At 52.2% G+C, this 12328-nt stretch overlaps 1 protein-coding gene across 9 annotated transcripts in view; it reads left to right on the top strand.

The window, feature by feature from the left end:
- Positions 1-11582, top strand: part of Ubr4 (ubiquitin protein ligase E3 component n-recognin 4) — a 108423-nt gene extending 96841 nt beyond the window's left edge. For 7 of the 9 annotated variants that reach the window (XM_076933871.1, XM_076933867.1, XM_076933869.1 and 4 more), the window contains 7 exons: positions 779-921; positions 1270-1431; positions 2665-2859; positions 4965-5189; positions 7792-7882; positions 8523-8685; positions 11205-11582. In XM_076933871.1, the coding sequence (XP_076789986.1) occupies positions 779-921; positions 1270-1431; positions 2665-2859; positions 4965-5189; positions 7792-7882; positions 8523-8685; positions 11205-11269 (1044 nt within the window). In that variant the 3' untranslated portion in view covers positions 11270-11582. The remainder of the gene's footprint in view (positions 1-778; positions 922-1269; positions 1432-2664; positions 2860-4964; positions 5190-7791; positions 7883-8522; positions 8686-11204) is intronic. The other 2 variants (XM_076933868.1, XM_034504051.2) reach the window with 1 other exon arrangement.
- The last annotated feature ends 746 nt before the right edge of the window (positions 11583-12328 follow it).

Below are 12328 nucleotides of genomic sequence, written 5' to 3'. Positions count from 1 at the left end.
GGAAGCTTCTAGCTCCATATAATCTAATCCAGGCCTAGAGTGTTTTTCAGCCTCTTTGACTCACTGCTGTATAAGCTTACCCTTTCTGGTTCTTTCTGAAGTCTGGCTGGCTGGTTCATCTCAGCTGTTCTGACTCAAAACTCCTTTTCACACTAAGTGATTCAGTCTGAGTTCTCATTCGCGCTCTCTATATCTATATCTCTATCTCTATCTCTATCTCTATCTATATCATCTATATCTATCTATATCTATATCTATATCTATATCTATATCTATATCTATATCCTGAGTTGCTCTGCTTGACCCAAAAACCTATTCTATTGTTCTGGTTTCTTCTCATTCTCTGGCTCATTCCATCTTCACCTGTGTTTAGTTTGTTCTGTCTTCAACCTGTCTCTGTACAATTCTTTGTTCCTCTCTGTGCTGCTCTCTCTCACATAGCTTCCCTTTCCCCTCTCTCCGTGTGAGAGTTGGGCCTATCCTATTCTGTCAAATCTTTCTCTGATTTGTCGCCTCGTCTGCTACTCAATTAGACATCACTTTCAAACATGGGTGCTTCCAAACTAACGTTCCCTTCACTGTTTGGGATAAAAGGTGAGTATTAAGAGTATATCTGTATTCCAGCCAGAGGAGTAAAGTGTGTGCTAGGGGCTGAGCCACACACACCACAACTAGACAGAAAATAAGATAATCTCGGGGTACACAGTGTGACCAAATATCCTGCCACCTCCTTGGTGGGGGGTTTCTCCTCACTCTGCTTTCTCTGCTGGTCTTGCAGCCCACGAAGGTCTTAGGCATTTACACTTTCACCAAGCGGGTGGCCTTGGAGGAAATGGAGAACAAGCCCCGGAAACAGCAGGGCTACAGCACTGTGTCCCATTTCAACATCGTGCACTATGACTGTCACCTGGCTGCCGTCAGGTAGGCTTGGCTCTTGCAGAGTGGCTTCCGATGAGTGTGCCTGCAGCTCAGGGCCTGGACTGGGTGGGGGCTGAGGTTACTGACTCTGGGGCTTCAAGGCTTCAAGCCTGCTTTTCTGGTCTCCAAGCAGTAGGGCCTTAACCCTCATAGGCCTACAAGCTGTACTTGCCATATGAGAAATGTGTTAGGCTTTGAATGCTTGGCCTTGGCCAAGGCTGGTGGAAGCAGTCTGCTTGCCTGAGCATTGACCTATGGAGCTTACAAATGGCTAGTTGTCTCCCTTGGACCAGGGCTAGTGTTGGCAAGCCCTCAGCACCCGGTGCCTCATTACCGGGTTAATTCCAGCAGTTGCTTGTCTCTGCTCTCCTCCCTGTCCCCATCCAGGTTGGCTAGAGGCCGAGAAGAGTGGGAGAGTGCTGCCCTGCAGAACGCCAACACGAAGTGCAATGGGCTCCTTCCGGTCTGGGGTCCCCATGTCCCTGAGTCAGCTTTTGCCACTTGTTTAGCAAGGTGAGTGTTGAGTGTTTTTGTAGCAGAAAGTGAGCAGTCTCCAGGAGATAGGAAGAAATCAGCTCCGCCTGGCCCCTGGTGACGCTGGCTTCTGGACACACCTCACTGGACTTCCATGTCTGTCTGTGCTGTTCTGAACAGATAGGGCTGACTAAAGTGAGCTGCTGAGGTGAAACCAGTGTCCTCGGTTTCTGGGGTATCATGTAAATGTACCATGTTCTTAGGGTCAGAACTTCCCAGAGTTCACTTCTATGGTATATGTCTCTGATGTTTAAATTATGAAAGCAGCTGGGGGTTGGGTAGTTTCCTTCTAAGGCCTCTCTGGTTTGTCTGGGGTCCTCGTGTGTTTGGGAAACCTTGTATAGTCCTTAGTATACAGACACCTGGCAGTAATGACAGGGGTGGCGGAAAACATGCTCAATTATATACTGTAGGTTACTGCTGCACACATGTACAAACTGGGCCACGGGTGGAGCCATTTCCCTTGGGGCACGGGTGGAGCCATTTCCCTAGGGTCATCCAGTTAAGAAGCAGAACCAATCGTATATTAATTCAGGGAGGAAAACCAACATATTGGAGGATGAAAGATCATCAAGGATAAATCATCTTGTCACCAGAATGAGTTCCCCATTTCTCCAAAATGTCACCACTTGTGGCCATGACATCTGTCATCCTAGCCAGATGGTGGTGGTACATGCCTTTAATCTCAGCACTCAGGAGGCAGAAGCAAGAGGTTTTCTGAGTTTGGGGTCAGCCTGGTCTACAGAGTGAGTTCCAGGGCAGCCAAGGATACACAGAGAAACCCTGTCTTGAAAAAAGAAAGAGGACTGGAGAGATGGCTCAGTGGTTAAGAGCAGACTGCTCTTCCAGAGGTCCTGAGTTCAGTTCCCAGCAACCACATGGTGGCTCACAACCATCTGTAATGGGATCTGGTGCCCTCTTCTGGTGTGTCTGAAGACAGCTACAGTGTACTCATATAAAATAGATAATTCTTTAAAAAGAAAGCAAGAGGGGGAAAAAAGAAATGAACTCATAAAGTGATGGCTCTCCCCCATATTGAGAGCATCACATGCAGCCACAGCGGCAGCCATGTCCTGGGCTCTGTCCTCCTGAGAGCCCCCATTTGACCTCTGCAGTCAGTAGGCCGAAGTGTCCAGAAAGAGCTCTGCACTCTAGCCCAGGCTTTGGCCAGGAGTCTGGCTCCCGTGTCATGGTGGCTCTGCTTCTTCCTAGGCACAACACTTACCTCCAGGAGTGTACCGGCCAGCGGGAGCCCACGTACCAGCTCAACATCCACGACATCAAGCTGCTCTTCCTGCGCTTCGCCATGGAGCAGTCATTCAGCGCGGACACCGGTGGGGGTGGCCGGGAGAGCAACATCCACCTGATCCCATACATCATTCACACTGTGCTTTACGTCCTGAACACGTCAGTACCTGTGGCCCAAGACTCCTCCTTGTCCAACACCCCCTGCATCTCTCTGCTTAGCTAGATTCCCCAGTCTTTACTCCATTGAGGAGGGGCTGGTAATCCACAGTTGAGGGCTGCAGAATACTGCAGTGATGGCAACTTACTTCCCAAAGCTGCCTCCTCCCACTTCTGGCAGTTGGGCTCTAGTCTTGGGCTGGCCTTCAGGGGGAGAAGGAAAGAAATGAGGGGGCATAGGTGGGAGTCTCATCACGTCCATAGTCAGGGCACATAGCCTGCACAGCTGCAGGTCTCCAGTGGGTCTAAAGCTGCTGCATGAGTGGACCACTGGTTTTCTGAGCAGTAATGTTTCTGGCAAGGATGAGAGGGGTGTTGAATATTGGGAAAGTAACTGAGCAAGAATGCAACCAGGAAAAAAGAGCTATTTGTGTCTGTGGGGCTAGACATGGCTTTAAAGGGGCCTCGGGGACAGAAGCCATGCCACTCACAGCCTGTTTAGAAGCAAGTTTTAAGATATTTCTGTGCCTGTACTCTTGAGTTTCATTTGCCTGGGTGCAGACCAGACCCTTCTCCCCAAGATTTGGAGCTCTCGTGTGCAGAGCTGGTAACCATGGAAGACTGGGTACAGTCCACCCATGCAGCTGCCATACAGTTGAGGTTCCTGGGAGATAGGTAGACTCTTCCTTTCCCTGTCAACAGTTTTCCCTTCCTCCCTTTTCCTTGTGAGATAAAGTCTGACCTTGAGACTGCAAGCTTCATTGTTAAATCTTAGGGCAGGGCTCATGACATCATCTACAAACACCCTGGCTATCAGAACAGACACCTGGCATTGCCAACAGCACAGACCTTTTACTGTCTGGATCCCGCTGCAGGCCTCAGCAGTACTAATTGCCAGTGTTCTTGGGGCCCTGACAAAGGCTATAGGTTTTGCAGAGACATGTCTCTTGGCAGCCCTGAGCTAGAATGGACTGCTTAGGCAGAGACCTGGTGAGGAAAACACTTCCCAGGATTGACCCTGCCAGACGGAACTGGCGACTTCAGTTGTCAGCTCTGTTGTAGTTGTCTTGGCCAGGCAGGGCTAACCCTGAAGCCACCTCAGCCACAGGCTGCTTCCTTTGGTAGCCTTTGGGCAGTGGCATGAGCTTGATGACAAGGCACTTGACCTCTGATGAGACATTCACTCACAAAAGCAAGTTTACTGCACAAGTGAGCAAATTCGAGCCTGAGCAGATAGAGCCTGCCATGGCCAGAAGCCTGAGGTTCCCCACAAGCTCCACCTGGGTCTGGGCTTGCCCATCTTTACAGGAGCAGATACAGCAGGAGCCTGCTGTATCTTTATAGCCCGTGACCATGGCCATGCATTCTGTCCATTGGGTTTCTTGGTGGTGTTTTGTCTTCTCCTCATAGATGAACACCAGAAGGCTATAGGGACACTGCTGGAGATTCTTGGCCACTGGCAAGACTTTGTCATAAGAGAGGAATAGGGCTTATGACAGATTCTAGAGCTAGGCTGGGGCCTCAGTCTAGTGTTGGCTTGGCATGGTGCTTAGTTCCCAGTACTGTGGCCTGCTCTCCCACACAGTTGGGATGGGTGGTTCGTCTCTCACCAGGTTCTTAGACAAATTAAGTGAGAGAATCCACAAGCAGCCCTGAGAATAATGCCTGTCAGTCAGTGTGTGTGGTCATCGGCAGTTCAGGCAAGCAACAGCGGCCCACCAGAAAGAAAGTGCTGGTGATAGTGCAGAGAGAGAGGGTTGGTCATGAGCAACCAGCCCAAACAGGGAGCCTGGGAACCAGGAACACAACGTGGTGCAGAGCACATCAGCAGAACAGGATGTGCGAGCGAAGGAGGCGGGCTGTTGACTGTGGCACAGACCCTCTCCTCAGCTTTATTTCTTAACTGGCTCAGTGATTTGGCAAGTCACTTCCTTCCCTGGGTTTCTAGAAGAATTAGGACAAGTCCACATTGGAGAGTTGGTAACCTGCCCAACAGTCACAGCCCTGAGGGTAGGAGGCTTGGGTTGCTAGAGAGAAGGTTGGAAGCAAGCTCAGAAGTTTGCCCAGTGGCCACCTTTCCTGCTACCATGAAAATTCTTCTTCTCCAGGACCCGAGCAACATCCCGGGAGGAGAAGAACCTCCAAGGCTTCCTGGAGCAGCCCAAAGAGAAGTGGACAGAGAGTGCCTTCGATGTAGATGGGCCCCACTACTTCACCATCCTAGCCCTGCATATCCTCCCCCCTGAGCAGTGGAAAGCCACTCGAGTAGAGATCCTGCGCAGGCTGCTGGTGGCCTCGCATGCCCGGGCAGTGGCTCCAGGAGGAGCCACCAGGTCTGTACCTGCTTTGGAAGTTGCTGCATTCATTGTCTTCCAGTGTCTTCCCCACTGTCTTGGTCATGAGTGTCGGTTGGAGGTGTGCCATTGACTTGGCTGTTGATCTGCCTCCAGCCTACTGCCCTAAGTGTCTAGGCTGGAGGTTGACAGTTGCTTGAGCCCCTCTGGGTCTCATGTTCAGCCACTGAAAAGGTGAATCTGTTGAAAATTCAGAGAGGAAGATAGCCAGGCCTAGGGAGAGAGGGTGAGGCATGTAGGACCAGTGATGTTGAGCCAGGGAGCCTGACTTTCTGGCTCTTGCTGGCTTTGGTGTAAAGTAGGGAAGTTTCAAGGTGGCTATATTTGGGGATTTCTTTTCCAATGACTAAAAGCTTGTCCTTCCTGCCCCACATCCCTCAGGCCTTCCAGACCCCCTTTGCAATTGTGTGCACTTCAACAGAGAAGCACATATAGGAATTGGACCTTGTTTTCCTGACTTTGCATTGTAGTCTGGGTCAGACGGGGGCTCTCTGAAAGAACCATCTGTAGGTGAGATCAGAGCCTTCCTCCCAAGTTCTTGACACACCCCAGTGGTCACAGCACACAGAATACATGTGGCCAGTACTCGGGCTGATAGTGATCCTGAATAGTCCCTACCTACCCTGGGGAGTGGCAGTATAGCATGTGGCCTGGTTGAGTGCCAGGTGTCCCTGTGTCTCTGTGTGGTCCTGCTATAGCCTTTGACCCTGTTAGCTTAGACTCAGGGCTCGTTACCACATAGAGACCAGTAAAGGAGTAGAAGGAGGAGGCTCCCTTCCAGCCATGGTGGTGGCACCTGTGGGACAGACCCTGAGTTGGTCCTCCTGAGGTCTTTACCTGTGTTAGCTCTGGCACTTTATGTTCCCAGAGTGACCAAGTTGCTACTGTCTTGTTAAGTTTGGCCAAGAGAAGCCTGTTTGGGCCAAGTGGGAAGAAATGAGTGTTCAATTCCTGCCCCCATTCCAAACACACCATCCCCTGCTGTCCCAGGAGCCCTAGTGTTAATAGTTAACTAGCTGCTTGAAGTCAAGTAAGGTCTTCAGATGCAGAAATTGTGAAGTGAGACAGGAGTGGCATTCATGGCACACAGGACGGCCGTTATCAGACAGGCCCCTGTGGCAGAGTAGAGTCTACGCCCACCTAAGCTGTGCTTTCAGCCGAGTGTGGAACTCACTCTCCCCCAGCAGTTGAAGAGACGCTGATTTGGTCAGGGATTAACTAGGAGACCCAACCTGAGCTGCATTCAGGCATTGCCATTTTCTCTGTAGTTTAGTCACCTTTCCTAATTAGCTGTAAATAATTAAGCTGGGCAGGGTCACCCAAGACTCATGCTTAGCAAAGCAGGAGAGCCCCAGAGAGGGCCAAGCCAGGCTGTGGTCCAGGCTCTGAGCCTGCTGTTTGCCAGACAGATTAGAAAAGGTGCTGAGGGTTTGCCCAGGATTGGGTCACCCTTGAAGGAGAGCACTTTGAGCTCAGGGCATGTAGAGGGTGTCTCTCATTCTGGAGGTGGGTGGCATCACTGGCAATAGGTTTTGTCTTAAGTTCTGTGCATTCTGGGATAAGAGGCCATAGCAGATACACAAAACTATAGCTTTAAAGGCTGGGGTGTATATAGCTCCGTGGTAGAGCACTTGCCTAGCCTGTATGAGAGTCCAAGTTCAATTCCCCAACAACACACACACACACGCTCATGCACACACGCACACACACACAGGGAGGGGTATGTGAGCTGTAGTTGAAGAGAAGCTGATGGCTTCTGATCTTCAGCATTGAGCGAAGTGAATCCGGCAGATATTCCAGCCTGGGACTTGAGTAGGCTCCCACTGGCTCCCACTGGCTCCCACTGGCTCCCACTGGCTCCCACTGGCTCCCACTAACAAGACAAGTGGTTGGTGCTGAGCGCTCTGCTCCAGAGTGCTGTGAGATGTGGGACAGGACCCTAAGTCATGGCTGGGCTCATCTGTCCTTTACTTTCCACAGCCATAAATGATGCCTTCTCTGTGCCAGGCGGGGCATTCTGAGCCTCTTAAGGGGCGGGGCAGGAGGGCTGGCTACAGCAGGCGGTGGACCTTGACACAGGCGCCCCCAGTGTTCCCAGGCACTAGCTGGCCTTTAAGCCTGTGCCAAGTCACTCTCGTGCAGGTGACACTTGTTAGAGATGAAGGGATGTGTGGGTGGCTCCAGGACTACCCTAGGATTTGAGAGGTATGAGTAGTTGCAACCTAGACACCATGGTTGCTCAACACCGCTTTTCTACCAGCTTGCTGGCTTTCTGCAGAGCGCCTGTTTTGCTGATTGGGCTCTCTGGTGGATTACTCCTGATGGCAGCCTGAGTTGGAACCTTGTTGTTTCTTCTCCATTGTTAAGTGCCATTTCACTTGGGAGCTTGTGAGGGGCTAGTACAGTCCTTGTGTTTGAGGTAGAACATTGGAACGCCCTGTTTAAGTTGCCCCAGTTTGACAGTACTGCACTGTCAGGTAGAGTTCATGCAGCAGCCCTGGGAGCCAGGCCACATGCCCTCAGTCCCCAGGTTCTCTGTCCTCCAGTGTCCTCACGGACAGGCTTTGCTTTGCTTTTCCAGGTTGACAGACAAGGCAGTGAAGGACTATTCTGCCTACCGTTCCTCCCTGCTCTTCTGGGCTCTGGTGGATCTCATCTATACCATGTTTAAGGTAAGGAGCTCAGAGCTATGACGTGTATGTGTCCTTAGCCAAAGCTCCAAGCCTGAGGCTCCTCCCTGGCTTTGGGTTCTTTGCCCTTGAAAGTCTCCACCTGGGGAGAGGTGAACACCGTCAGCTCAGACCTGCACTTCTAGCTGTCAGCAGCTGAGGCCACTTTGTCATGCACCCTCCAAACAGTAAGCTCTCAGCTCTCAGCCTACTGATAGCCTTCCTGCTTTCTTGTGTAACACCTCACCCGTGTGGATCTGCCCTATGTGGACCCACTCTAAGTCAAATGTCCTGCCCGCTCTCTGCCTGGGCCCACACATCTTGGGGGAGGGTAGTGAGCCCTTTGGTCATCAGTAGAGTGGTCCAGTCAGAGCACGTCAGTCATCTTGGCTTCCGAAATGCAGGTGTGGGGCTGTCCCATATTGAAATTGTGGGAGCATATAGAACATTGCATAAACAGAAAGTAGCTTGAGAAGAGTGCAAAGTCAGTGAGCCCTGCAGGCAGGGCCTCCTTCCTTCCGGGAAGGGTCTGTTATATGTTGGGTGGGCTCTCCATAGTGCTGAGATGGTCTGGCTGACTAGACACAGAAAGCCAGCTCCACTCAGTTATTCACCTAGCCCCCTGTCCCACTGATTCTTGTAGAAGGTGCCCACTAGTAACACTGAGGGCGGCTGGTCCTGCTCTCTGGCCGAGTACATCCGACACAATGACATGCCCATCTATGAAGCTGCCGACAAAGCCCTGAAAACCTTCCAGGAGGAGTTCATGCCCGTGGAGACCTTCTCGGAGTTCCTCGACGCCGCAGGTCAGTGCAGTTTTCTCTTGTAGAGGTTCTCTGAGGCAGAGTCCAAGTCTGCCTCAGTGACCTGGCCATCATCTTCATCTTCAGAGACAGAAGTCAGCGCACACTGACCACCTCCAGTCATAGGAAAGGTGTCCAGTCAGACAGCCCGCTTGCTGGGTGCAGTGGGATTTGCTTTTAGAGGCAGGTGCAGCTCTGTGAGTTTGATCTACACAGAGTTCCAGGACAGCCAGGGCTACACAGAAAAACTCTGTGTAGAAACCCCCCCCCCCCAAAAAAAAGGAAAGCACCCCCAGATGAGAAGGCTACAGTGCAGCATGTGCCGTTCATCGCCTTGAGCCTTGAGCGCTGGCACAGGAGTCCAGGGTTCTGGGCTCCTCTCTGCTCAGCCTCGTTTTGTTGTGCTGCTAATGGAGGCTGTGCTGATTAAGTAAGCAGAAGTAGGTAGTGTAGAGACTCCTGGTTCTGACTTTCGTCAGTATTAACAGAAAAAGGGCACGCCTGCCGTCCTTGCTTCCCAGCTCTGGGCAGTAGATGGAGAGGCACCAGTGAAGGGTGCCTGGGAGCAGGTGGGCCTCAGCTCCTAGACCCTCGCGGCCATGCTGTCCCTGTCCAGACTGTCTATACGGATGGATCACTCGGATGCACATGCCTTAACACTACCTGGATTTCATAGCTAAGAAGTGATGGGTGCAGGGCATGACCTGGGCTCAGGCTCAGGCAGATGAGCCCAGGATGACAGATTCCAGCTCCTGGGTCCCAGGCACTGTTGTGTCACAGCCTCCACTGGCACTGCACCAAAGCAGATGTAACTGGACCTGCCCAGCTTCTGCTTGTCAGCTAGCTTCCTGCTTCTCGGCTTTCTGGTGTTCAGTGTGGGAATTGTATCCAGATGAAGGGGGAAATTCCCCCAGATCCTATTGCCAAGAGAACGCTGCTGTTAACATTCCCCTTAACTCTGTGTCCGAGAGCCTGTGTGTGTGCGCTCCTCTGTGTTCCCAGCACTGGGCTCTCAGCCTGGCCTTCATGAGCCAGTGGGTGCTCTGCCAAGGATGCTGTCTCTGGTCTGCCTTGCTGTCTGAGCTGCCATAAGCTCCCTTGCTCACCTGGTGGTTCTTACCTCATACCTTCTTATTCTTTCTGTGTCTTCCCAGCCTGACTGTTTAGGCAGCAGGCTCACTGTTTCCCTCAGAGTTAGTCCTGAGCAAGAGCACGAAGCTTGTCTGTGTCCTCAGTGCGAAACTCTGCTCATCACACAGTGGACTGAAATGACCATGGAGGTGGCCAGGGTGAAGGACTCCCCGCCCCAGCCTCACTCCCACACAAGCCCTAGCAGTCAAGCCTCTAGCCTCTTGTGCAAGGCCAGGCTTTTATACCTTACTTTCAACCTTTAAACTTCCAGAGCCAAGAGAAACAGGCTGGCTGCTTTGCGTCTCGTTCCTGCAGATGCTTGGAGGTGACTTGTTTGGATGCTCATGTTTAACTTGAGGCTTCAGTGTTTCCTCTACCACTGATGTGGTCAGGTGCCTGGCTGGGGACTCGTTGTAGAGCGCACTGGGTTCTTCCACTAGGAGGGCCAGCCTCAGTTAGTTCCCATGGCAGGCAGGGAGGGATCCCCACTGTCTCTTTCTAAAAGCTGAAGAAATGGGGCCCTGACCTTTGGCAGCTTGCTTAGGAATCCGGGCCTGTGGTGGGATCAGAGCCCAGGAAATCGGAGGCCTCTGCTCCGTCCTTCAGCCCATAAGACCATCAGCATTTGCCTTTTTTGGGGCCAGTTTAAAATGGCAAAGGAGGATCTGAGTTCTGATCCCCAGCACCCCATAAAAGCCAGGTGCAGGTGCAACTCGAGCACTGGGAAACTGCCGGTGGTAGGATCCCCAAGCTGAGCTTGCTGGCCAGCCAGTGAGCTTCAGGTTCAGCGAGAGAACCAATCTTAGAAAAGAAGGCGAGGGCGATGGAGATAGACACACGGTGTTTCTCTCTCTCTCTCTGTCTCTCTCTCTCTCTCTCTCACACACACACACACACACACACACACACACACACACACACACACACACACATCGCTCTGAGGTAGGGGAGTGTGGCTCAGCTGAAAGAGTGCTGGCTTGGGATGCATGAAGCACTGGGTTCTGTCCCCAGTGCCACACAGACCAGGCATAGTAGCACAGAAATTCAAAGGACGTCAGCTCCAGAGTGAGTTTGAGGCACAGTCTGAGAGCAGAGCGCCTGTACAAGAACAAGGAAAACCTGGGAGTTGCAGTGTTTTACAGCCCCTTCAGTGACCCCTGGACAGGTTGAAATCCTCCACTCCAGGGAATTTAAGCTGCCGTCTGCTACACTGTCTCTGGCAGCACCCACTTCTGGAGCAGAGTGTTAGTCACACAGTGGCCACCTCCACAGGTGCTGGAATCCATCAGAACATGCTGGCACAGTATGTTCTGTGCATGAACGAGGCTTCCGTGACTTGGTGGGGCTGGGGACCCTGGGCTGCTCCCACTCACATTGTCTCTGCTTTTCAGGTCTTCTATCAGAAATCACCGATCCAGAGAGCTTTCTAAAGGACCTGTTGAACTCCGTCCCTTGACCATCCCCATGGAAATGAGATCGCGGTGACGACATTGAAGCTAGCTTGCGCTCTCCCCTCATCCATCTCTCCGTGTGCACTCATTCCCCCACGGATGCTGCACTAGCACCCCCTCCTCCCTCAGTTTTCTCGGAGTGGCTTGGGGTTTGTAGGCTTCCTGTTCTATCGCGTGTGTGTTTGCTGCGCTGGCTATGAAGTTGTCTGTAGCCCAAGCCATTGAAGGACCTATACGTACCTAGGAGCTGTGAGCTGTCCCGGCCAGCTTGAGTGTGTACATCTTGAAATAAATGAATGACTTAGTACACATTGGAAAGGGGGTCTAGCTGCTGCTTGCCCAGTGCTTTCCAGTGAACTCACAGTCTTGGAGTGACACACCAGGAAGACTGCTGGAGTTGAGTTGCATTCTCTGGGGTCTGATGGCTTTTTTGTCCCTAGCCAAGAGGGCTCAGCAGAGCAGGCCCTGGTCAGCATCTACTTCAAAGGCCTTGAAAACATTTGACAGTCTCCTGCTGGCTGCCAGGCAGAGAGGAGAAGCTCCAGGGAAGGGTCAGAACAGTGAGACTAGCTGTGTCCACTGCTCAGCGTCACCTGCCCATCCGCCCTAGGAAGAGCCTGTGCATTGATCCAGCACCCTGAGTCCTCAGCTGGACCTCAGGTGACAGGTGAGGTGCCTCTGAGACCTGTTCCCACCTCCTGGCTCCCAAGAGCCTTTCCCAGACTTCAGCAAAAGGCTGAGCCAGTCACAGCTTGTGGGAGGAAGAGCTGACTGACTCCCATCTCTTTGTTCCAGAGGGTCAGGTGACACCAGCCCCCTGAATGTCTGGTTCACAAGGTTTGCTCCCTGGGCCAGAGCAGTGGGCCTGTGGTGGTCCCCTTTGGATGCCTTCCACAGCCAAGGCACCATGTTGCTTCCCCAAAGCCTTTGCAGCCAAAAGGCGAGTATTATGCTTAGATCTAACAGGGACAAAGGCAATTTGTTTGGATGCTGTTCGTTAGCCCTGGCACCACCAGGCAGGCTTTCCTTCCTGATGGCACCTGGGGCCAGCCTACCCTGGAGGG

This window comes from Arvicanthis niloticus, chromosome 5, assembly GCF_011762505.2.
Source record: "Arvicanthis niloticus isolate mArvNil1 chromosome 5, mArvNil1.pat.X, whole genome shotgun sequence".
In the NCBI taxonomy this organism is placed as follows: Eukaryota; Metazoa; Chordata; class Mammalia; order Rodentia; family Muridae; genus Arvicanthis; species Arvicanthis niloticus.
Note: the sequence above shows the minus strand (reverse complement) of the source record. Positions and strands in the feature narration are given on the sequence as shown.